The sequence below is a fragment of the Zophobas morio genome, unplaced genomic scaffold, assembly GCF_036711695.1.
Source record: "Zophobas morio isolate AGI-343-1 ecotype UQ-CSIRO unplaced genomic scaffold, CSIRO_AGI_Zmor_V1 ptg000014l, whole genome shotgun sequence".
NCBI lineage: Eukaryota > Metazoa > Arthropoda > Insecta > Coleoptera > Tenebrionidae > Zophobas > Zophobas morio.
In genome coordinates, this window is record NW_026972119.1 from 16,068,587 (window position 1) to 16,095,653 (window position 27,067).

At 30.2% G+C, this 27,067-nt stretch overlaps 1 protein-coding gene across 3 annotated transcripts in view; it reads right to left on the minus strand.

Annotated features, from left to right (window-relative positions):
* LOC135128579 (neurotrimin-like) overlaps window positions 1-27,067 on the minus strand; it is a 190,917-nt gene that overhangs the window by 15,812 nt on the left and 148,038 nt on the right. For 2 of the 3 annotated variants that reach the window (XM_064055469.1, XM_064055472.1), the window contains exons 6-7: window positions 12,919-13,047; window positions 12,723-12,863 (exon numbers count right to left, since the gene is read on the minus strand). In XM_064055469.1, the coding sequence (XP_063911539.1) occupies window positions 12,723-12,863; window positions 12,919-13,047 (270 nt within the window). The remainder of the gene's footprint in view (window positions 1-12,722; window positions 12,864-12,918; window positions 13,048-27,067) is intronic. The other variant, XM_064055470.1, reaches the window with a different exon arrangement.

Genomic DNA, 27,067 nt, shown 5'->3' on the forward strand with positions numbered 1-27,067 from the left:
TTCGTATACACGAAAATTTTACAATTTGACACAAATTTTCAGTCGATTTTGCCAATTTTGAGCATTTTACAGGAAAAATTTTGAAAAGCTTAACCTCAATTTCCACATTTACTTGACTGAATGTCGTAACGGCAATTTCAGATTTTTAATTGGCGCAAGATTATCTACGATTTGGCACCAATTCCTAGTAGAGTATAACCCATTTTAATCATTTTTTGGAAAATTTTTGAAAATTTTGAACCCGTTTCTTACGTTTATTTGACTAGATGTCGTGACGCAGATTTCCAATTTGGAATTGCCCGAAGTTTGTCCATAATTCGGCACCAATTCTAAGTCGATTGAACCTATTTTAACAATTTTCTTTTTAAACTTCGAAAATAAGTACTTAGTATCAAAACTCAATTTTCACGTTTATTTGATTAAATGCAGTGACAGCGATTTAGGATTTGTAATTATCAGAAAGTTTCCTACAATTTGAAATTAAATCCTCAGTTGAACACAATTTAACTTTTTTTTTTGGAAAAATTTTGAAAGTTCTAAAAATCAATTTTCGGTTTATTTGATTATATGTCCTCGCGGCAGTTTGGAAATTGTAGTTGGTGGAAGATTATCTACAATGTGACACCAGTTCTTAGTCGATTGACGCCATTTTGACCACTAATGGTAATTTCTCATTTTTTATTGATGAAAGATTGTCCACAATTTGGCAGCAATTCTCAGTCGATTGATTGAACTTTTTTTTTTTAATTTTGAACATAGTAAAATTTATAATTTGATTAAGTGTCGGGACGGCCATTTTGGATCTGTAATAAGCGGAAGATTATCCACAATTTGAAACTAATTCTCAGGTGGTTGAACCCATTTTAACAATATTTTTGGAAAAATTTTGAAAATTGTAAAATAATTTTCACGTTTATTTCAGTATGTCGTGGCGGCGGTTTAGGAATTGTAACTGTCGAAAGATTGTCCACAATTTGATACCAATTCTCAGTCGATCGAACCCATTTTAACAATCTTTTTCAAAAAAATTTTGATAATATGAATTTTCACGTTTATTTGATTAGATGTCCTAACAACAATTTTGAATTTGTAATTAGCAGAAATTTAGCTATAGTTTGAGACCAACTCTCAGTCGAGTGAAGTCATCTTAACCATTTTTTTTTTGGAAAAATTTTGAAAATCGTAAACTCACTTGCCACGTTTATTTGAATAGATTTCGTGATGGTAATTTCTGATTTGTAATTGGCGAAGATTGTTCACAATGTTGCCACCAATTCTCATTCGACTGAACCCATTTTAATAGTCATTTTCAAAAAATTTCGAAAATTGTAAACTAAATTTTCACATTTATTTGATTAGATGTCGCGACGGCGATTTTGGATTTGTAACTAGTAGAAATACAAAAGTACAATTTGACGTCAATTCTGAGTCGATTGAAGCCATCTTAACCATTTTTTTGGAAAAATTTTGAAAATCATAAACTCACTTTCCAAGTTTATTTGAATAGATTTCGTGATGGTAATTTTTGATTTTTAACTGGCGAATATTATCCGCAATTTGGTACTAATTCTGAGTCGATTAAACCTATTTTAACAATTTCTTTCAAATAATTTTGAAAATTTTAAACTGAATTTAGGCGCATCGTTGACTAGATGCCGTAACGGCAATTTTGGATTTGTAACTAGTAGAGATTTACCTACATCTTGAGACTAATTCTCACTGGTTGAATCCATTTCAGCCACTTTTTTGGAAACATTTTGAAAATTATAAAATTACTTTTCATGTTTACTTGAATAGATGTCGTGATGCCGATTTCGGAGTCCTAATTGCCAGTATATTTTCTGCCATGTGAGATTAACGCTCTGTCAATTGGATCCATTTTAATCATTTTTTGAAAAAAGTTTGAAAATTGTAAACTTACTATCCACGTTTATTTGGAAGACATTTTGACGGCGATTTCGGATTTGTAATTAGAAGAATATTATCTACAATTTCGCACCAATTTTTAGTCGACGTAACCAATTTTGACAAACTTTCCAGAAAAATTTTGAAAATTTTATCCTCAATTTCTACGTTTATTTGAGTGGGTGTCGTAATGACAATTTGGGATTTGTCATTGCGTCAAGATTATCTACAATTTGACACTAATTTCCAGTCAAGTGTAACCCCTTTTTAATCATTTTTGGGAACATTTTTGAAAATTTGCAACCCGTTGTTTACGTTTATTTGACTAAATGTCATAACGGCGATTTCTAATTTGTAATTGTCGGAGGTTTCTACACAATTTGGCACCAATTCTCAGTCGAATGAGCCTATTTTAACAATTTTTTTCAAAAAAGTTTCGAAAATAGTAAACTCAATTTTCACGTCTGTTTGATTAAGTGTCGTGACGATGATTTTAATTTGTAATAATCAAAAGTTTATCTAAAGTTTGACACTAATTTTCAGTAGGTTGAATCCATTTTAACAGTATATTTCAAGAAATTTTGAAAATGGTAAAACAAATGTTCACGTTTCATTTGAATACATGTCGTGGCTGCGGTTTGGGAATTGTAACTGGTGGAAAATTATCTACAATGTGACACCAATTCTCAGTCATTTTAACTATTTTTCCAAAAAAATTTTTGAATTGAACAAATTTTAAACTCATTTTTCACGTTGTTATCAAATTTTAGAAATATCTTGTTTACAGTAAAACACTAACCAAGATTAATCTGACCACCCACAATCTGAACGGGATAATGGAATAACATGCTCCTGTACTTCTGGTTTATGAATCTGCCCCGATTTCTTACCCAGATTTTCACAAAAAAAAACAAAATTTAATAACAACTTTTAACAATTTGAGTTAGAAAAAAAAACTGTAACTCCAGTCATCGATGTTTTATAACAGAAGAGGAACGCTGAGCAACAGCTTATTAGCTCAATTGGTTAGAGCGTCCTTAGATCCCGAGTCTTGGGACATTTTGTTTTCTTAAACTGTGACTAGAATTACCTATAATTTTTTCTGAAAAACTGCATTTGCTTGATTGTATTTCAGGGACCAGGAAAGTTCTGTCTAAAAACGTTACGTAAATTTATTCCAATTATCGTTCTTTATCTTGATATCTTTTTGATGTTTTATGTTATTCCTCAAATTTTGTATGCTATTTCTTACTAAATATATATTTTCAAGTCAAAAAAAGCCTCACCAAAATTGTTCGATTCTAATAGCTCTGATTTTTTTTTGATATTTTTTCCAAAAGGGTTACAACAAATTTCAAAATTTCATGATACATCATATGTTTGTCTAGTTCGTTCAAAACTATTTTTCTGACAAATGGTGTCGATACAATTATAAAAATCAACCACATTTAGTAAGATAGTCTAAAACTGCAAACCCGACTAATGCTAACGAGTACACCGAATTGATATTTAACTAACCAAAAGTGTGTAGGTTTTCCAAAGACTTCAAAATAAGGTTTAAAAATGTTATTAAACTTCCATAGTAAACATATGTAATGCTGTTGTATGGTTAGTTTTTTTACCATATTCAAAACAACTGAAAGTCAAAATAATTGGAAAATCCTGCTCCGGCAATGTTCTGAAAATCACGTAATTTTCTCTTCAAATTTCCTTTTTTACTTTTTTGTTAATACATATCTTGTTTGAGGTGAGATATAATAGTTAACGTTGCCTTTTGAAGTCCAGTTATGGAATCCGAGAAGTCTCATTGCCATACTTATTTCCATTTAATGAAATTTTCATTGGACCATCCTGTATGCTGTACAACTGTTTGTGTTTATCATTTTACACGAAGTACAAATTTTGCGGAACCGAGTTTTGGACAAAGCAAATATCACTGACAACCCCGGTCGGTTCTGCGTCCAGATGTTTATTTTTGTTTTGGTCAGAATTAGCACATCAAAGTCGACGGGATTACTGCTATATAAATCCCTTTATTTTCCGAAGTCATGCTTTCCCCAAACTGTAGCCATAACTGCACCAGAATGCACTTTATGCCGATATAAACTTTATCACTGTTGTCCCGAACGCAGTTTACAACATATGCTACACGAACTTAACATTTCAGTGAGCATTTTAATTTCCTAAACCCTAATGTGTTGTTTACGGAAGTGATCGTGGATTATACTTACTAAATAAACCACAGCCCACATTAGCCACTCCATCAAAGAACTTGTAGTTGCACTGGTCTGTACACGAGTAGTTGCAAGGATATTTATTTATTATGCGGGTTTGGAACTTTCATTTGCTAGTCTGTAATCTGTTCGTGTTTACGCTCACATTTGGGTTGTGCTTGGAAGGGATGATTGAAATATTAATTTGCGCGAAACGAAATAGCGAAATCCATCTTTTTATCTCGGCCTCAATTATTCAGGGCACCGCAGTCGCATGAAATATTTTCGAATAATGTCGTAAATTAATGATGGCGCTTATCTAGGGTATGATAATTAAAATTTCTTCCTGTACATTTTATCCGCAGTGAACATTGTTTTGAAACACTGTTTTTGTGTAAACTATTTTAGGGTGGAATAAGTCTCAGCCAGCATGATTAACGACTACGTTGATTTATATACCCTTATTGATTAATCACTACCCCGTACGTACAAGTCCACTTAAGTGCTACTTGAGTGCGTATAAACTTTCTCCCAATTAGCTGTCCATCCTCAATTCTATAAATAATTACTCCGACTTTTGTGTCACGACGGCCGGTAATTAATTGACTAAGTATAATGAACGTCGCGTTTCTATTAACTTGGACCAACATCTTTTATGTACGACACTTCTATATTTCACGCTTCTCTCAATAAATATCAAAACTGTGCAGATGCCTTTTTTTAATTAAAATAAATTGTGTGTGCACGGTTACCTCCATTTATAAATTACATTGGTTTAGAGAAATATTGGGTCGCTGTAGACGCCAGAGCTATTGGGAAGTGTTTCATCATTTACATGAAACAATGTCGCGCTGAATTCCTCCACGTACAGGAACGACGAGCGAAAGCAGGAAAATGTTGCCAGGATTTTAACCACCAATATCTTGGTTGACGCCATGGTTACGAATTTAATGACCTTGTGTTTGTCAATATTTCTATAAACGTCTACCTAGTTAGATAAAAAATGAGTGTTTGGATGAGAAGACGTGCACAATACGGGAATATTGATGCAGATTTACTTTAAACTTAATGAAAATTGACAGGTTGGGGTGATCTTCGGTGACAAATAGCAGGTGAGATATTTGTTCAGAGGGTGTGATAACTTTATCAATTGTGTGAGTAAACGTGTACGTAGTGTTAATACCTAGTTAGATAAAAAAACGAGTGTTCGGATGCGCAGACTAGCACAATCGTTTGACCTGTTTAATTAGCAGATCTCCCTTGCGGGTTGTCGAAAGTTCAACTAGCCGTGAAGGATGACAATAAATATTGTCGTTACAATCGGCTCAACCTATTACTCTTTGTACAGGAACCAGTTTTAATGCTGCAAAGGTTACCATGTTTTTCCATGACTTATAACCAGCTTTATTGGTGGAAGTATCTAAACAAACTTCAAAACTAGAATATTCCCAGTTTCGCAACTTCAGAAACTCCTAATTCTCTATTGTAAAATGTTCACAATTATTTATGAGCTTTAAGTCTCCATGAAGTATTAGGGTTTTGGAGCAAACCAAACAAGTGCTTAACTAAATTATTTATAGTTGTAATGAACAGACACTAATGTGTAAAATTGATAGTAAAATTATCACCTAAGGTAAAAATAAAATAGTTGCACTGTCCTCAAGCAACCCAAGTCTTCCCCTGGCGTAGACAACGTTAGACATTTTTTATTATCTGACAGTCCACTGCTGTGAAGCCAGTAAGTGGTCGTGTTCTCCGTTTTCCCCGACATCACAGTTAGTTAGAAAATCATTAACATAAATTAAATAGAGTAATGGATCTAGTATTGACCCCGAAGAATCTATATTGTATTAGATGGACGTCCGGACCTGCAAAGACGCTCCTTACTATTTATGCATTTAATAATATTTTGATCACGTCATCAGTTTTCCAGGGCGGATGAATCAACATATTTCATTTAAAGTTTTACCTAGAGAAGAATAATTAAATTGATGTTTTTGAATTTTTGTCTGTTCTTGTGTGTTTCGCTAGCAAAGGCGGCGAAGCAGCATTATTTTCACTTACGCATTCAAAAACGAATGTAGTCATGACGACGCTAAGTAATTAGATGAGTAGAGTATAATCCGATGTTTGCAGAACATGCTACGAAGTGTTAAAAAAGTTAATTGGAAATATTTATATGGCTTCAATTCTGTTAAAATTAAGTTAAGAACTGTAATAAGGAAATTAAACTTTTTTCGTTGAAAGTAGCGTCTGTTCCAAGATTATTGAATTTATACTGATTAACAAAATAGGTAAAATTTCATATTATAGTTTAGACGGTACTTCCCTCGCCTTTTTTATGCAGGCTTCTTCATGAGATTTTTTAACACGGTTGGATTACTAAATTACATTTTATTTTACAAATGTTAAACAGGATTTACTTAGGAAATTTTTGAGGTGACGTCATCAAAGTGTGGATGTGGATGCACAAACAAAATTTTGGTTAGTCTTTAGCCATGTGCATGATAATCTTAAAACACCCAAAATTCTACATCTAACAGTGGAATAATTTTGAAGTTTCCGTATTTTATAAAATCACCAACAATGACGGACAGACGACACACTGAAAGTATTACAGAAGGATCAAACATGGGGAGATTGAAAGTTTTTTCATGAAATTAAGTCATAAAGGGGAGAAAGTAATGAAAAATTGAGTTTTTGGTAAAGTTCTTTAAAATCAACAAGAAATTTTGAGAAAGAGGGAGAGAGAGAGGAAATTAAAATAATGGTTTGTTGGTGAGTCCAGACTAAAATTTTCAAATTATTTAGTTATAACATCAAAAATGAAAAAAAAAAATCTGTAATAGAAGGAGTATTAAAACGCCAATTAATTTTACAGATACTCGGAAAAAAGTAAAAAATTTCATGAAGAGGGGACTGAAAATTTGAACTATTTTCAACAAAGTTGCTTAATTATCGAAAAAAAATTGTGGGATATACATCTTGATGAGTTGTTTCGAAAAGCATAGCATTGATGGTTCTAGTCAAGATTTTCGCAATATTTGGTTTCAACATCAATTTCCTAAAATATCCTAAAAATTTCCAAACGTAGTTAATTTTGACGATTTTGAAAAGATGGTTGGAATTTTCGAAGAAATGTAGCTGGAAGCAATTTCTAGAAGTCGAAATCAGCAACAAAATTTCTTTGGGTAATTTTCAATAGTGTTCAAAAAAATGTCAAAATTTCATAAGGAAGAAATGAAAAGTTGAGCTTTCTTCAGTCGCCTCATTATACAGAAAAAATTCTGGAATAAAGATCTCGACGAGCTATTTCCGAAAAGCATAGAACGTTGTGGTTCCAGTTCAAGATTTTCGAAATATTCAGTTATAATCCAAATTTTTTAAATATCCAGAGATGGCCACATTGCATTTGGGTGATTTTGGAGAAATGGTTGAGATTGTCGAAGAAATCTAGCTCCAAACAACTTCTGGAAGTCGAGATCAAAAAAACTTCGCATGGAAGGAAGTAAACATTTGAGCTTTTCTCCAAGTTGTCCAATTATACAGAAAAATTCTGCAACGAATAGTTTTCAAAAGCTTAGTGTGTTGAGGGGTTCAAGCTAAGATTTTCGAAAAATTCGGTTTCAAAATTAAAAATTTTAAAGTAACTCAAAATTGGCCGTATCCTTTTTTGAAAAATGTGTTAAAGTTTTACATTTTTACGTTACATAACTTCAGTAAGTCAAAAATAATTAAAACAAATTCTTTCGATAATTTTCAAGTGTTCAGAGAAAGGTCGGAAGTTTCATAAGGGAGGATATTGAAACACTAATTAATTTTCGAAAGTGTTCGGAAAAAAGTTAAAAATTTCATGAGGGGTGAAGTGGAAATTCGAGCTTTTATCAAAATTACTTATGTATTTTTCTACTTAACATTCTCTACTCTAGATCTAGACAATTTGTTGATAATTTCAGATTAAGATTTTCAAAATATTCGGTTTTCAAATCAAATTTTTAAAATATACCAAAAATGATTATGTGTAATTTTGACGATTTTGGACAAATGGTTAGAATTTTCGAAAAAATGTACCTTGAAAGAAAACAGCTTCTGGAAATCCATGTATCAAAAACTTTTTTTGGGTAGTCTTCAAAACCGTTCGGAAAAATGTAAAAAATATCAAAAGTGGGTTATTGAAAGACAAAGTAATCGTTCAAGGTGCAAGGAAAAAAATTAAAAAAATTCATGATAGAGAATTGAAAATTCGAATTTTTCTCAAAGTCGCCTAAATGTCAACAACAAAAACTAGGGTATAAATCTTCACGAGCTGTTTCAAAAAATGCAGCCTGTTGATGGGTCTAATCTACGATTTTCAAAATATTCAATTTTTCTAAAATATCCCAAAAATGGACGGTTATTTCATTTTGACAATTTTGGAAAATTTATCGAAATTCACAAGAAAATCTCTTTAGGTAGTTCAGAGAAACATCAAAAATTCTATAAGGAGGTATTGAGAAACTTACTAATTTTCGGGAGTTCTCGGAAAAAAGTAAAAAAAAATCATGAATGAGGAAGTAAAAATTTGAGCTTTTCTCAAAGATACCTAATTATTTATAAAAATTCTGGACTACAAATCTCGACGAGCTGTTTCGACAGGTGTAGTCAATTGATAGTTTTAACCCAACATTTTTAAAATATTTGGTATCGAACTCAAATTTTTAAAATATCCAAAAGTTTGGCGATTTCGGGGAACTACTTGGATTTTTCGAAAAATTGTAGGAGGAAACAATTTCTCGAAGTGGAAATAAAAATATCGGTGATTTTCGAAAGACTTTGGAAAAAAGGTAAAAAATTTCAAAACGGGGTGGTACTGAAAAACCAAGTAACTTTCGAAGGTGTTCGGAAGAAAGTAAAATATCTCATGAGGGGGAGGTAAAAATTTGAGTTTCCCCAAAGCTGACTTATCCAGAAAAAATCTTGATAGTTCTTATAGCCCAAGATTTTCGAAATGTTTACTTTCAAAATCTTGGAAAAATGACAATATTTAACTTTGATGATTTTTAAAAAATGATTTTCTAGAAATGTAGCCGAAAATAACTTCTGGAAGTCGAAATCACCCAAAAAGTATCTTTGGATAGTTCGGAAGGAAGCAAAAATTTCATGAGGCAGTAACGAAAATTTTAGTTTTTCTCAAAGGGCCTAATTATAGAGAAACATTCTGGGGTATAAATTTCAACGAGCTGTTTCGAAAAGCGTAACATGTTAATGATTCCAGTCAAGATTTTAGGAATATTTGGTTTCAAGATCAAATTCTTAAAATATCGCAAAATTGTGAAAATATGCTTGCAATTTTCCAAGAAATGTAGCCGAAAACGACTTCTATAAGTCAAAATCAACAACAAAATCTGTTTGGGTAATTTTCAAAAGTGTTTGAAAAAAAGTCAAAATTTCATAAAAGGAACGTGAAATTTTGAGCTTTCTTCAAAGTTGTTTAATTGTACAGAAAAAATTCTAAAATAAAAATCTCGACGAGCTGGTCCCACCCTAAGATTTTGAAAAAATTCGCTTTCAATACAAAAATTTTTAAAATTGTCCAAAAAAGATATCTTTGTGGAAAATTAGTTAGTATAAGCTCAGAAGCTTCATGACGAAGGATATTTAAACTCCAAGTAGATTTCGAAAGTATTTGGAAAAAAGTTTAAAATTTCATGGGGGATGAAGTGGAAATTTGAGCTTTCCTCAAAATTGCCTATTTTCTCACGAAAAATTGTCTCATATAATAGAGCTACTTAGAGAGCTTGTTTATAGTTCCAGATCAAGATTTTCGAATGTTTTGTTCTAAAATAGAATTTTTATAAGATCCCAAAAAATTGTCATTCTGGCTATTTTTTACAAATGGTTGGAATTTTTGAAGGAATGTACCCTGAAAACAACTTCATAAAATTGATGTCAACAAAAAATTTCTTTCGGTACTTGCTTTAAAAATCATTCAGAAAAATAATTGTCCAAGGTGATCTGAAAAGAAGAAAAATTTCATGACAGTTACCTACTTGTTCAGAAAAAAATCTAGGGTATAGATTTCGACGAGCTGTTTCGAAAAATGCAGTCAGTTGATGGTTCTAATCCAAGATTCTCGCAATATTCGATTTCGAAATCAATTTTATTTTCTAAAATATCCCAAAAAAGGACATATTTTATTGTGGCGATTTTGGAAAATTGTTGAAAACCTCGAAGAAACGTGGTCGCAAATAATTTCTGGAAGTCGAAATTAGCAAGGAAATCTCTTTAGATAATTTTCAAAAATACTTCAGAAAAAGATTAAAAATTGGAAACTTAGTAATTTTCGAAAGTGTTCGAAACAAGGTAAAAAAAAGTCATAAAGGAGGAAGTGAAAATTTGAACTTTTCTCAAAGTTGTCTAATTATTTGGAAAAATTCTGAGTTATAAATCTCGCCGAGCTATTTCGAAAAGTGCAGTCTGGTGATGGTTTTAACCCAAGTTTTCCAAATATTTGGTTTTGAACCCGAATTTTTAAAATATCCAAGATTTTTGGTGATTTGAGGGAAATTGTTGGAGTTTTCGAAGAATTGTAACGGAAAACAATTTCTGGAAGTGGAAATCTACGAAAAACTCTCGGTAATTTTCAAAAAAAGATCGAAACTTTCAAAAAGGGTGGTCTTGAAAAACCAAGTAATTTTCAAAAATGTTCGAAATAAAGTAAAAAATTTCATGAAGGGGAAGTGAAAATTTGAGTTTTCCTCAAAGTTGGTGAGGAGCTGTTATGAAACAGCTTTATGAAAAGCGAACTTGTTGATAATTCTAGCCCAAAAGTTTCCAAATATTTAGTTTCTAGTTCAAATTTTTAAAATGTCGCAAAATCGGCAATTTAATAAAATATTTAATTTGACGATTTTAAAAAATCGTTCCAATTCTAAGAAATATAGCCCGAAACAACTTCTCAAAGTTGAAATCACTCAAAAAATCTGCTAGGATGGGTTTGAAAGTTTTTAGAAAAAGATCAAAAATTTCATATTAAGGAGCTATGTAATTTTCGAAGGTGCTGGGAAAAAAGCAAAAAATATTATGAGAGAAAAATGAAAATTTTAGCTTTTCTCGAAGTTGCCTAATTATACAGAAGTTATTCTGAGTTTTAGATCTCACCGAGCTGATTCTAAAGGTGATGGTTCCAATCCACGATTTTTTAAATATTTGATTTCAGAACCGAATTTTTGGAATATCCTAAAATTGGCCATATTTCATTTTGGCGATTTTAGGTAAATCGTTGGAATTTCCCAAAAAATGTAACTAAAAACTACTTCTGAAGTCGAAATCAACAAAAAATCTCTAGCTAATTTTCAAAAATGTTCCGAAAAAGGTCACAAATTCCATCAGAGGAACACTGAAAATGAAAATTAAATTCCAGAAATATTCTAGCATATAGATCTCCACGAGCTGTTTCATAAAGCGTAACCCAAGATTTTCGAAGTAAATATATGGCTTTGAAATTAAGTTTATAAAATGTCTCGAAAATTGCCATATTTAAATTCGACGATTTTGAAAAAATAGTTGGAACTTAGAAATTCAAAAGAATAGGCTCGTGATGATCCTAGACGAGATTTTCGAAATAACTAGAATCAAAATAAAATTTTTAAAATATCCCAACAGACGCCACATTTCATTTTGGCGATTTTGGAAAAATGTTTGAAATGTTTACAGAAACCTAATCGAGAACAACTTCTGGAAAGTGAAATCAACAAAAAAATTTCCTTATGTAGTTTTCAAAAGAGCTTGGGACACTTCATATTCGCCTAACAACCTAAAAAACATTAGAGATAGGTCTCGACCAGCTATATCGGAAAGGGTATCCCAAAATTTTCGAAACATTCAGTTTAGAAAAAAAATGTTTACTTAATGTCCCAAAAATGAATGTATAGAAATTTTGCTATTTTAGAATTTTTGAAATTATACAGTCAAATATAACATCTGCAAATCGGAAACAATAAAAAATTCTCTTGGGTGATTTTCAAAAGTGCACGAAAAGGAGTAAACATTTTCATAACAAGGACCAGGTGTCGAAAAATTAAGTATTTTTCTTGTAAATTTTGCAGAGTATGATTTTCGTTGTCTATAAGCTAAAAAATAAGGTGTATTTTTATTCCAGAGAGAATTAGTGTTTACAATAAAAGAATAAAATTAGAGAAATAAATTTAACTACTTAGTTAGTTTCTAGTTTTAATTAAACTTCGTAGTATGAGATTGCATCATTACTACGATAGCACACTTCTGCTACAAACCAAACATAAAAATTTAAATTAGGCTTGTTGCGAAAATTCGTTACAAAGTGAGCACACTGTTCTTTTATTAGCACGATGTTGAATTTTTTGTTAGTCAAAGCTTTCCTGTAATGGTCAATAATAATAATAATTGTAATAAGTCTGAAGTGCCTCTCTTTTGGTACTCGAATTGGTTCAAGTCCACCATCCATCTTACATCATGCAAAACTACCCAAAACGTTATAATCCAACACCTAACAGGATTAAACATTAAATTCACCGCTAAGAATTTCCACAGCATAAATATTTCAAAACCATTAATGCATTTCTTGTGTTACTAGACAAATACTACTACCTGAGATGATCATGTCTCCTCGTTCAGTGGTCCAATAATTGATAGAGGTTGGAAATGCTTCAGTGCGGCACTCGAGAGTGACATCTTGGCCTATGTAAGCTCCCTCCAATTGATTCGGAATCGATAGCATCGGAGGAACTGCACACATAAGACATAAATCAACATAGACATTAAGGAGTATAGTCAGACTTACATTGTACTTTTAACTGAACCCTCTTGCTTATAGAAGGGGGAACTCCGTTTGAAGCGATGCATAAGTAGACGGCCATGTGAAGCCTGCTAACTTTCGTAATAAATAAGATCTCTCCATCGACAACGTTCACTAGAATAGTACATTTGAACAATGTTAGTGGCAGTAGGCAAAACGGTGAATGCGAGCTTTTATTTCGCGTTCAGTGGTTTCATTTAGCAGACAATTTTTGCGATGCAAAGGAATTCTACATTGTTGCAGCAAGGAAAAAGGAAAACGCAGTGTCTGAAATGGATTCGCTTTATGAAAATTCTCTGCTGAGGATTATATTATGCGAAGGCTTACTCTTTTTTGCGTTGTAGTTACATATTGCGGGGATTTAGATATCGTAATTCCGATCCACGGTTTTTTGACAAGTTTGTTTTATGTGTGAATTCAAAGACAGGTGTAAGTCGACTAAGTTTTTATTAAAAATAAAGATAAACTCATTTTACAGAAAGTGAAAGCATAAAATTAATTTTTTGATTCTTAATCCTAGTCGTTCTGTCCCATTCATTGAATAGTAGTTATGTAAGCCAAGAAATACTACCAGTGGCGTGTATAACAATTTACATTTAATTTCAAATCATTTTTTTTTTTTTAGACAGACGAAGGTGAACTCTACACACTGTAATAAATCTTATTGTGAGCTCTTCAATTTTTTTTTTACTGGACACATTTCGAAATCACCCTGTATGTGTAATGTATTCACTTTTCGTTGTATTAAAATGTAACAATTAATACACACACCACAATCTTTGTGTCAAAAATCGGTCCGAAAAGCGCGTGTTCAGTAAAATCCAAGTCAACTTCCGTAACTAATTTCCAATCGAAGCAAACTCCACGAAATCATTGTAGAATTGAAAAAAGGAATGAATGATTCACATTGAGAACGCCTGGTGAAATTTAAATCAAACGAATAAAACAGCATTATTTATGTGATTTCGATAAAATTTAGGCACTGTAGACGTAACCAACCGCCACTTATAAATCAATAGAATTAGTTAAATATTTTACATAGGGAGCACTCGCAAAGCATCTAAAATTGGTGGGTCAGACTAGAAATAATTAACTTCATAAATCTGATATTTTTTGAGGCGAATAACAAATCCACGAAACTCGTAACTTTTTCCTTTGCTCAATTTATATCAATTTAAGGCAAGAATTTAGGAAAACCTGGCATTTAATTTACTTTTCTTAATTCAATATTAAGAGATATTACTATAGCTTTGTGCGGGAACAAAGAGAATCATTTTTTATTTGGCGCTGGAGAAGCAGGTTGCGATTTTTATCTTAGACGGTTAATTAAACAAAACATAAACTTTTGTAACTAGGGTTGCAGGATTCTTCAATTTATTAGACGAAGCGATTTATGTTTTTTATTAAAGTAGTAAGTGTGGGGCACACAACCAGCCATAAATTTGTTTTGCTTACATCGTGTTCGTACAAATTTGCCAGCAGTTAATCATTTATCGTAAATGGCTATTTAGCATTAATTATAGTTCGGATGTTTAAATTACCCCTATTACGGAACATAATTAATTTTGTTGATTTGTGGATGGGGAAGTACAACAATTTTGATGCCGGTCTTCCACCAACTCCAATCTATAATGGTTAAGTAAATAGTCTCATTAACTCGAGTGCTGCCGCGGCTGCTTTTTCATTAATTTGTACGGAAGGTCTACGGAATTTGGCAATTTTTGCATATTTCTACCTTTGTTGGAGTGCGTTAGGTTTATTATTGATTCGTTTTGAAGTTAGAAGGGTGTGGAAGACGAGTTTCTACAGTAATTTTGTCACCACCTCAGAGTAAACTAAGCTTCCAGTACTTGAATTTTTTGGCTGTTGCGGGGATAATAACGTGCTTGAGTTAGTTCGTTCTTAGATTATAGATTAATAATAAATGTAGAACTTCTGTTGAGAGCCTTTTCTCAATTACATTTATTTATTTAGTTGGTACTTATTTACAGCTCTTGAACAAACATAACAATTGTCCACAGTGAAAAAATACTGGAAAAAACTTGTACTACAAAAAAAGTTGTTAATAAAAAGATGAGGGTTTGAAATCAGTTGATCGACTATATATTTTGTTTGTACGATAAGAATATCGTCAAGATGGTAAAACGATAATTCAAATTCAGTTATTCAAGTTTTATAAAGAAACGTGTGGTTTATGAATCCGAGTTGAGTTTTTACTATAAGCATCCAGATTTTTGTAGAAAAAAATAAATAAAATTGTACAACAACATTTTACGATTTAGCTTTCAAATTTTCTGCAAACGTTTTAAAGGGTTATCGGAAGTATGGTAAATGGTTAATCAAAATTTATCCATTCATGGCCCCCACGAATTGATGATGTCATTTTACAATTTTGTCGATTAAATGTTATTTAATTGTTAACAAGTGACATAGTCCTGAACTTGTGACTTATGAATCCGTGTTGAATTTTTACCCTAAAATTGGATAACAATTTTTCGATTTCTCAGTTTTGGTTTTTTTCAATCCTTCGATTTTTCACTATTGGGATTCAGTTTCTCGAAAAATCATTTTTTTTATTTTTTTTTCCGATTTTTTGACTTTTCTATTTTTCGATTTTCCCATTTCTCGATTTCTGGAATTTTTAATATTAAGATTCTTTTACTACTCGATTTTTGATTTCTCAGTTCTTCGATTTTTTAACATTTCGATTTATCAACTTTTCGATTTTTCTACATATTTATGAATATTTAAATCCTCAATTTTTGGTTTTCTCCATTTTTGTATTTTTAATTTTTAAATTTTGATTTTTCGTTTATTCGATTTTTCAATTTTTCCTCCAATTCTGACTTTTCTACTTTTCGATTTTACCATTTCTCGAATTCTGGAATTTGCAGAGTTAAGATTCCTTCTCAATTTTTTTATTTCTCAGTTTCTCGACTTTTTAATATCTCGATTTCTCTATTTTTCGATTTCTCAACATGTTCTTGAATAGTTCGATCTTCAACTTTTTGTTTTCTCGATTTCTCGATTTTTACTTGTAAAATTTAGATTTTTCGTTTATTCAGTTTTTCGATTTTTCAATTTTTCCTCGATTTTTGACTATTCTATTTTTTGATGTTTCCATTTCTGTATGTTATTTATTTACTGTTTGCGGTTGATTTGAGCCTAAGTTTTAGTTTTCCTTGTTATTGGGTGTAAACCTGTTAGGAATAAAGCCTTATTATTATTAATGTTATTATTATTAATATTTCTCGATTTCTGGAATTTGCAGAGTTAAGGTTTCTTCTCGAGTTTTTGATTTCTCCGTTTCTCGAATTTGTAATATTTCGATTTTTCGAATTTTCGATTTTTCTACATATTTATGAATCTTTCGATCTACAATTTTTCGTTTTCTGGATTTCTCGACTTTTACTCTTTAAATTTTGATTTTTTGTTTATTCGATTTTTCGATTTTCAATTTCTCCTCCGTTCCTGACTTTTCTACTTTTCGGTTCTACCACTTCTCGATTTCTAGAACTGCAGAGTTCGACTTTTTGATTTTTCAGTCTCTCGATTTTCTAATATTTCGGTTTTTCTATTTTTCGATTTCTCTACATATTTTTAAATATTTTGATCTTTAACTTTTCGTTTTCTCGATTTTTGCTTTTAAAATACAGAATTTTCGTTTATTTAATTTTTTGATTTTTCAAATTTTCCTCAATTTTTTGACTTCTCTATATTTCGATTTTCCCATTTCTCGATTTGTGGAATTTCAATGTAAAGATTCCTTCTCGATTTTTTGATCTCTCAGTTTTTCCATTTTTTAATGTTTATATTTTAGGACTTTTCAATTTCTGTACATATTTTCGAATATTTCGGCCTATAATTTTTTGTTTTCTCGATTTCTGGATTTTTAATTTTTAAATTCTGATTTTTCGTTTCTTCGATATTTCGATGTTTCGATTGCTCAATTTCTAGATTTTTCGATTTTTTGATTTTCCCATTTCTCGATTACTTGATTTTTCAATGTTAAGATTACTTGACTCCGTTTTTTCAGGTTCCCAATTCTTCAATTTTCTAATATTTCGATTACTCGAGTGTTCGATTTATCAATTTTTCAATAGTTCGACCTTCAATTTTTCGTTCACTTGATTTCTCGATTTTTACTTTTGAATTTTAGATTTTTTGAATTTTCAAATTTTCAATACTCCGAGCTTTTTGTTTCGATTTCTCGATTTTTCAATTTTTAGAATTTTCAGTTGTTCGAAAATAGAATTTTTCGGTTTTTTAAATTTTAGATTTTCGATTGCTCGACTGCTTATTTCTTGATTTGTCAATGCGCCATTTATCTATTTACACATTTTTTTAATTTTCGAATTTTTGGATGTTAGATTTTTAAATTTTTTGATAATTCAATATCCCGACTTCTGATTTTGTTGACTTTTCGGTTTTTCAATTTTTCCTCGATTTTTGGACTTTTCTATTTTTCGATTTTCCCATTTCTCGATTTCTGGAATTTTCGATGTTAAGATTCCTTCTCGATTTCTTAATTTCTCAATTTTTCTATTTCTTAATATTTAAAGTCTTTGAATTTTCGATTTGTCTACTATTTTTGCATATTTCGGTCTTCAATTTTTCGTTCCCTCGATTTCTCGATTTTTACTTTTTAAATTTCGATTTTTCAATTTTTCGGTTTTAAAATGTTTCAGTTTGTCAATTTTTCGAATCCTCGATTTATCGATAGTTCAATGTTTCAATTTTTGGATTGTTCAATTTCTAAATTTTTCAATTTTTGTATTTTCCATTTCGATTTCTCGATTTCTCGTTGTCTCGATTTGTCGATTCACCATTTATCTACATATTTTTCGATTTTTCAAATATTTAAATTTTAGATTTTTAAATTTTTTGATATTTCGATATTCAACAGACTTTTCGGTTTTAGATTTTTCGGTTTTTTTCATTTTTCAATTTTTTCAAATGAATGATTTTTAAATTTTTCAATTTTTCGGTTTTAAAACTTTTGATTTTTTGATTTTTGGATTTGTTGATATTCCGACGTTTCGATTATTCGTTTGTTTAGTTTCCTAATTTTTAGATTTTTTCATTTTTCGACATTACCACTTATGATTTTTTTTTAATTTAAAATTTATGCTGTGTTACAGTCCTCGATTCGATTTAGGCTATTTCGAGTTCTAGATTTTTCATTTTTCGACTTTTTGGCTTTCCGATCTTTCGAGTTATCGATCTTTTGGTGTTTCGATTTCTGAACATTTCGATTCTTCTAATTTTGATTGCTCGTTAATTCGATGTTTCGAATTTTTCAGTTTCTTGATTTTTTACAATTCGATTATTCTTCACTTTTTTAATGTTTCAATTCTTAGATATTTTCAACTACGGACTTTAGATTTATCCATTTCTCGTTTTTTAAATTTACAGTTTTTCGATTTTTCGATTATTGGATGCCCCGAATTTTTTGTTTTTAGATTTTTCAATTTTTTGAGGATTCGATATCACGACTTCCGATTTTGTTGATCTCTCTGTTTTAGATTTTTCGCTTTTTCAATTTTTCGGTTTCTCGAATTTCGATTTTTACTTTTTAAATTTTGATTTTCCGTTCATTTGATTTTTCGATTTTTCAATTTTTCCTCGATTTTCGGACTTTTATATTTTTCGATTTTCCCATTTCTCGATTTGTGGAATTTTCAATGTTGAGATTCCTTCTGGATTTTTTGATTTCTCAGTTTATTCATTTTTTAATAATTAGATTCTTCGACTTTTCGATGTTACTACGTATTTTTGAATATTTTGGTCTTCAATTTTTCGTTCTCTCGATTTATGGATTTTTACTTTTTAAATTTTGATTTTTCGTTTTCACGATTTTTCAATTTTTCGGTTTTATAATGTTCCAATATTTCGATTTTTCGAATTTTCGATTTTTTGATACAACGGTGTTTCGATTTTTAGATTGTTCAATTTCTACATTTTTTTGATTGGTTGATTTTCCCTTTTTACGATTTCTTGATTTTTCAATCTTAAGATTTCTTGACTTTTCGTATTTTTGATGTCTCAATTTTTCGATTTTTTAATTTTTCAATTTATTGAGTTCTCCATTTATCGATTTTTCAACATTTCGACCTTCAATTTTGCGTTCTCTTGATTTCTCGATTTTGACTTTTGAATTTTAGCTTTTTCGATTTCTCTATTTTTCAATTCTTCGATATTGGAATTTTTCGTTTTTCTAAACTTTAGATTTTCGAATTTTCGATTTCTGATTTCCCGATTTCTCGTTGTCTCGATTTGTCGATTCGCCATTTATCTACATATTTTTCAATTTTTCGAATTTTTAATTTTTAAATTTTTCATTTTTTCGATATTTCGATATCCTGACTTCCGAGTTTGTTGACTTCTCGGTTTTAGATTTTTCGGTTTTTCATTTTTTTTTAAATCGATGATTTTTTGATTTTCAAATACATATTTCGCTTTAAAAATTTTTAATTTTTTAATTTCTGGATTTGTCGAGATTCCGACGTTTTGATTATTCGTTTGCTTAATTTCCTTATTTTTAGATTTTTTCGATATTTCCATTTAGGTTTTTTTTTAACTTAAAATTCATGTGTTTACATAGTTTTCGATTCGATTTTAGGCTATTTCGAGTTCTAGATTTTTCATTTTTTGACTTCGTGACTTTCTGATTTTTGGAGATATCGATATTTTGATGTTTCGATTTCTCTCCGTTTTAATTGCTAGTTATTTCGATTTGCCAACTTTTCAGTTATCCGATTTTTCGATTTTCCAATTTTTGATATTGTGATTTTTCAATTTTTCGATTTCCCCATTTCTGTTTCACTTTTTGAACTTTTTAGTTTTTTCGATTTTGTAAACTACAGATTTTTCGATTTCTCGATTTCTCGTCCTTTTAGTTTTACAGTGTTTCAATACTTCGATGTTTTGATTTTCTGAATTTTTAATTTTTTAAAATTAGAATTTTTCGATTTTCCCAATTTTCGATTTATCGACATCTCGGTTTTTCGCTGTTTAAAATTTTTATCTCTCCGACTTTTCGATGTCTCGATTTTTCAAATTTTGGATTTCTCACTTCTTCAACGTTGCAATTTTGGGAATTTTTCAATTTCTGGATTTTCCACTATATCCATAGTTTAATTTTTCAATTTTTTTAATTCTAGACTTCCCGATTTTTTGATTTTTCGATTGCTCGACCTTTCGATTTTTCGATTTTTCAAATTTCAATTTTTGGATTTTTAAAATTTACAATTTTTTGATTTCTGGATTTGTCGGGATACCGACTGTTGATTATTCATTTCCTTTCCTGTTTCTCACGTTTTAATTTTTCAGTTCAATTTTGGGCTATTTCGATTTCTCGATTTTTTATTCTTCGACTTCTTGACATTTCGATATTTCGAGTTATCGATCTTTGGATAATTTGTTTTCCCAATTTCCGTTACAGTTTTTGAATTTTTCATTTTCTCGACTTTTCACTTTTCGATTATTTTTCAATTTTTAGATATTTCGATTTTTCGATTTTTAAACGGATTTTTAGATTTCTCGATTTCTCGTATTTAAGTTTTACGGTTCGATGTTACGATCGCTCGACTTTTCGAGTTTTCGACTTTCGGATTTTTCAAATTTTTGATTTTCGATTTTTCAATTTTTCAATTCTCCGATTTCTGGAATTTACGATTTTTCAGTTTTTCGAGTTTTCTATTGGTTATATTTCATCTTGTCCGCACTTGGACGTCCTGCGCCTTCTTGGAATTTGCGTCCCTGCAGAATCCACCTCATTTTCAAGAATAATTTGAGAATACAGTGATGTTCGGCCAGCCTATATTTAATAATAATAAAATAACATTCATGACGATTTGCTCCATTGCAGCTTAATTAATAATTTCATTCGCCTCCTATGTTTTGAGGAGACAACATTTTGCAAAAAAGTTAGGTTACGTAACATGGTCACAGTAGTTCTTAGCGCTGAAATCTTTCTTGAATTTTGTTGATGGCCTTAACTTCATAATTTCGTAAGAAAGAGGAAGATAATTTTATTGAGCGATCTGTGTTATGGAACTCGCAGTCACAAAAGGCATTGTGAAAAGAGAAATTCAACCAACGTCTTTCAGAAATCTGTACAAAAAACAGTATTTGCTAATTCAACAAAAAATGAAGAGGGTTCGAATATCCCGTCACATAAGTGAAGTATCTCCAGATTAAGAGCTTTGTTGAGACGTATGGTAAAAAATTGGTCTCATGTTAGAAGACAGACCTTCCTCCGCCCCTGAAATACGATCAAACAAATCCAGTCTTTGAAAAAAAAGAGGGCTACGAGGGAATGAAACCTGTAACCTTCAATACACTAAGCTATTGAACAATTGAACGTTCCTCTTCTAATAATATCAAATGTTTTTAATTTTTTTTTTTTTTGAAAATTTGGAAGCTTATGTTTAAAAAATAAGGCGAATTTATAAACTACAAGTATGGGGAATTTTGCGTTTCAGTACGAGAAAGACCACACTCTAAAAATAATTTAATTTTATTTAAACCTCTTTTAGGTAGCACCAAATCGTTCCATAAAAATTAAAAAAAAAATCTTAAAAATATATCAGTTTCAAAACAAAATCGTGGTTTTTGAAAAAAGAGCATGCACCTTATTCAAATGATCCACGAACCATCTGCGGTGGAAACTAAACTGTTACATTATGTAGTCCTGTTACCCTGTCATAAACTGCCTGTTCTCGACGTTGTAGCTATATGCAGACGTATTGGGAGGTTAATTGCTAAATTAAACAGTGGCATCAATGGATACAGAGCTGATAGAATATTGATTGCTTATTGTTTACTCTGCACACGATGTTGTGCTTAAACGACACGGTTGAACGATTTTTGAAGAGATATGGGGCAAATGCCACTTTTTTAATAAACCAGCCGAAAAGATTGGCTGTTGCCAACTTTATAACAAAAAGCAAATCAAATGCAAAACAACAAACACTCGGGCGAAAATCAACATTTCGAGCTCACCCACGTTTAATTCAAATATTGTCGCACTCGAACGCAAAGTCGAAGGTCTGCCAAAGGTTCGGCTGTCGATTTAAACAAGGAAACAACAACAAATTTTGAAAACATTTATCTAGCTTACTTTAATACAAGAGATCTTTATGCAAGAAAATTGTTTTCTTGTTTTGAAAGATGTTGCAAAATTTAAATGTGATGTCTGTGGGTGTGTGAAATTTAATTTTTTAGCTTGTTTTTTTGAGGGCTTTTATTTTTGATGCGTGAAATAAAACGAGTTTTTCAAGGTTATGCCAGTGTTTTACTAAACTTTTCATACGTTCACAAAATCCGAAAGTAAAAACTGTGCGCTAATGGACATTGAAAATGTGATTATCTCCCTCAATACTCTGAATCAACAAAAGTGTTTAATTAACAACTGTCTGGCATGTAGAATGTATCGTTGACATAATTGCCCTATTGAAACTTGAAATGGCGTTTACTAAGCAAAATTATGAGGTGACGTCATTTCAGTGTGGGTGGGGATGACAGCCATCGGTCCGATAGTGTTCTAACAAAAGTCGACACAGAGGAAATTGAAGAAACAAACTCAGTGTCGTCATTGGTAAAACCATACGTTTCTGGAAGCTTGTAGATTCATATTGAAAGCATTTTATGATTTTAAAGTTATTAGGTCGAATCATCAGTTTGAAATAAATTTTGAGCGTTATAACTTTCGTGTTATTTTAACTATTATTATTTATTATTTTTATCAAATATTTTGCACTACGCTCATAATATTATTATACGACCGAAATGTGTTTATTGCTTCAATAACTACACTCCAATATAATCTAATAATAATAAATGCCATAATGGTTTTGTATATACAAGGGTTAATAAAATCAATAACTATTATAATTTTGCAATTTTTAAATTTGGTAATTGTACAAATTTTCATTTTTTTAATCTTAATTGTCCAAATTTTTGATTTTTTAGTTTAATTATTTTACAATTTTTCCCACTTTTCGATTTTTAGTTTTTCAATTATCCGAATTTTATTGTTTAGATATTAAAATATGTTTATTTTTACTACTTCAAAATTTCGAGTTCCAATTTTCCAAGTTTCTGATTTTTCAATGTCTTAATTTTGAGAATTTCGATATTAATTATAATTAATCAGTTTTTCAGTTTTGTAACTGATTTTTCAGTTTTATATTTTAACAAGTACTCAGTGTCTCAATTGTCAAATTTTTAATGGGTTTTTGACTTCAATTATTATCACATTTTTCCGATTTCTTGATTTTTCAATTTTTCATTTTTCAGTTGTTCGTTTTTTCAATTTAGAAATTTTGCAATTTTCAATTTTTTGAGTTTAATAGAGTTCCAGTTTTACAATTATCCATTTCCAATTTTATTAATTATTAATTTTAATTCTCCAAGTTCGTGATTTTTCAAGTTCATTACTCCTATTTTACAATTTTTTGTTTTTAAAACTACTCGATTTTCTAATTTTTGGAATTTACACTTTTTGATTTTTCAACTTTACGATGGATTCGGAGATTTTCAGGACCAAATTTTTCGGGTTTGGATTGTGTGAAATTTAAAAAAGGTTTCGACGTTTTGCCAACTTTAGTAACGGACATCTTCAAAACCGAAGTTAAAGAGGTCGAAAACCTTTTTTAAGTTTCAAATGGTCCAAGAAGGTAAAACGTCTTTATTTCAATTTAACATTTTTATAATTTTGGATATCCCAATTATTTGAATTTTAATTAAGAAAATGTCAAAAGGGAAAGGGGATTTTATGCTAATTTTGTGTTGTTATTTATATGTTACGAGACTTGAAATTTGAACATTTATTCTCTCTCCTCTCATAGCAAAGTGTGTACAGAGCAACATTATTATGATTTCGAAAATATTTAATATGCGTTTTTATTTATGTACTTTTCAGCCAATTTCTCTATTTTCAATTTTATAATTCTTTGTTTTCAAAAATTTTCATTTGTTTTATTATTCAATTTTGATTTTTCGATTTTCCATTTTTTTGATTCCTAAAATGTTAAATTTTGGATTTTTCATTTTCATTCTCAATTTCATAATTTTACAATTTTTCGATTTTTGAATTTTCTAGTTTTTATATTTCCCTGTTGATCAATTTTTCAACTTTTTGCAATTTCTTTATTTCTCAATTTTTGGAATTTCTTGATTTCTCAATTTTTGGAATCCTTCGGTTTCTCAGTTTTTTGATTTTCCATTTTTCAATTGTTTCTTTTTTCAATTTAATTTTGAAATTTTTCATTTTTATACTTTAATAGAATTCCAAGTTTACAATTACCCAATTTTTCAACACTTATTTAGTGTTCAAAATTTCTATTTTAATGTTCCAAGTTGGTGATTTTTCAATTTCAATATTTTATAATTTTTCGTTTTAAAAAGTATACGATTTTTCAATTTTAAACAATTTTGTTTTTTCAATTTTACACTGAATTAGATTTAGGTTTTCACGCCCAAATTTTTCAGGTTTGGACGATGTGAAATTTAGGAAAGGTTTCGACGTTTTGCCAACTTTAGTAAAGGACATCTTCAAAACCGAAGTTAGAGGTCGAAATCTTTCTCAAGTTCCTAAAACGTCTTTATTTTAATATAACATTTTTATAATTTTGGATGTGTCAATTATTTGAGTTTTATTTAAGTAAATATCATCGTGAATTTGAAGAGGGAAAGGGGATTTTATGTTGATTTTGTGTTGTTATTTATGTGTTCTGCGACTTGAAATTTGAACATTTATTTTCGGACACTCCTCTCATAGCGAAGTGTGTACAGAGCAACATTATTATGATTTCGATCATATTTAATACCCGTTTGTATTTATATACTCGGTAATTCGAATCGCGATGTGATTTATTGAATTTAATATTTTTTAGTCAATTTCTCAGTTCTCAATTTCATAATTCTTCATTTTTAAAAGTTTTAATTTTTGATTTTTTGATTATTATCCGAATTTCATTGTTTCGATTTTTCTTTTTTTTTGAATTTTATTATATTAAGAGTTTTATTTGCAAATTTTCAAATTTTCGATTTTTTATTTTCATTTTCAATTTCATAATTTTGCAATTTTTAGGTTTTCGAATCCTCTAATTTTTATATTTCCCTCTTGACTGATTTTTCCATTCTTCAATTTTTCAATTTTTCGGTGTGGTTTTTCAGTTTTTCCATTTTTCATTTTTCAATTGATCGTTTTTTCAAGTTAATAAATTTGCAGTCTTTCATTTTTATAGTTTAATAGATTTTTAAATTTACAATTATCCGATTTTACAACTTTCCGATTACACACTTTTTTGATTTTTCAATTCTAAAATAGTTTCGGAGGTTTTTACGGCCAAAGTTTTTCGAGTTTGGACCGTGTGAAATTTAGGTTTCGACGTTTCGTCAACCTCCGTAAGGGGCATCTTCAGGGAGTGAACGGCGAGAGACGGAAACCTTCACTAAAGAGGGAGCAACTGAAGTTATAGAGGTTTAGACGTCGAAATCTTTCTTAAATTCCACATGGTGCAAACTCGAAAAACGTCTTTATTTCAGTTTTACATTTTCGTAATTTTTTGATGTCTCTATTATTTGACTTTTAATTAAGTAAATGTCATCGTGACCTCGAAGAGGAAAGGAGGATGTTATGCTGATTTTGTGTTGTCATTTAGTGCTCTGCGACTTGAATTTTGAGCATTTACTCTCGGACACTCCTCTCATGGCGAAGCAACGTTATTATGATTTCGACCACATTTAATGGGGAATTCGATTCACGATGTAATTGATGGATTCATTGAATTTAACATCTTTTGATCGATTTCTCAATCTTCAATTTTATAATTCTTCGTTTTTAAAAGTTTTCGTTTTTCAATTATCCGAATTTCATTGTTTCGATTTTACATTTTTTTGGCTTTTAACATTTTAAAATTTCCATTTTCAATTCTTCAAGTTTTTGATTTTTCAGTTTTATAATTTTCCAATTTATCGATTTTACTACTGTCTGATTTTTAAATTTTTCAATTTTTCAATTTTAAAATTATACGATGTTTCAGTTTTGTCATTTTCCAATTTTTTGAGTTTTCAGTTTTATATACTTTTATAATTTTTCTATTTCCCAGTTGTCCACTTTTTAATGAAAGACTTTTTCAATTTTTGATTTTTCAATCAGATTTTTCAATTTTTCGGTTCGCAATTGTTCCATTTTTCAATTTTTCGAGTTTTCATTTTTCAATTGTTGGTTTTTTCAGTTTAAGTAATTTACAATGTTTCGTTTTTAAAGCTATCCGATTTGCCAATTTTTCGATGTTACACTTTTTTGATTGATTGGTGTTACAAAGGATTCGGGGGTTTTCATGACAAAAGTTATCGGGTTTGGACCATGTGAAATTTAGAAAAGATGTCGACGTTTCGCCAACTTTCGTAAAGGCCATCTTCAGGAAGTGAAGTGTGAGAGAACGAAAAATTCAGTGAAGAGGGAGAAACCGAAATAAAGGACGTTTAGACGTCGAAACCTTTGTTAAATTCCACACGGTCCAAACTCGAAAAATGTTTTTACTTCAATTTTATAGTTTCGGGTTGCCTCATTTATTTGAGCTTTAAATCGGTAAATGTCATCGTGAATTCGAAACGGGAAAGGGGATTTTATGCAGATTTTGTGTTGTAATTTATGTGTTATGCGACTTGTATTTGGAACATTTATTCTCGGACATTGTTCTCATAGCGAAGTGTGTATCGAGAAACATTATTACGATTTCGACCATGTTCAACATGCGTCTTTATTTATAAAATGGGGAATTGGATTCACGATATAACTAATAATGAATTAATTTTGATTTATTGAATATAACATCTTTTAATCAATTTCTCATTTTTCGATTTTATAATTATTTGTTTTGAAAAGTTTTCGTTTTTCCAATTATTCAAATTTTGACTTTTCCATTATCCGAATTTCATTGTTGCGACTTTCCATTTTTTTGACTTTTAATATTTTAAAATTTTTATGTCCAATTTTTCAAGTTTTTGATTTTTCAGTTTTATAATTTTTCTATTACTATTTTCTATTTTATATTTATGCAATTTGTAATTATGCAAGTTTATATTTTTACTTTTTTTCGATTTCTCAATTAACCGCATT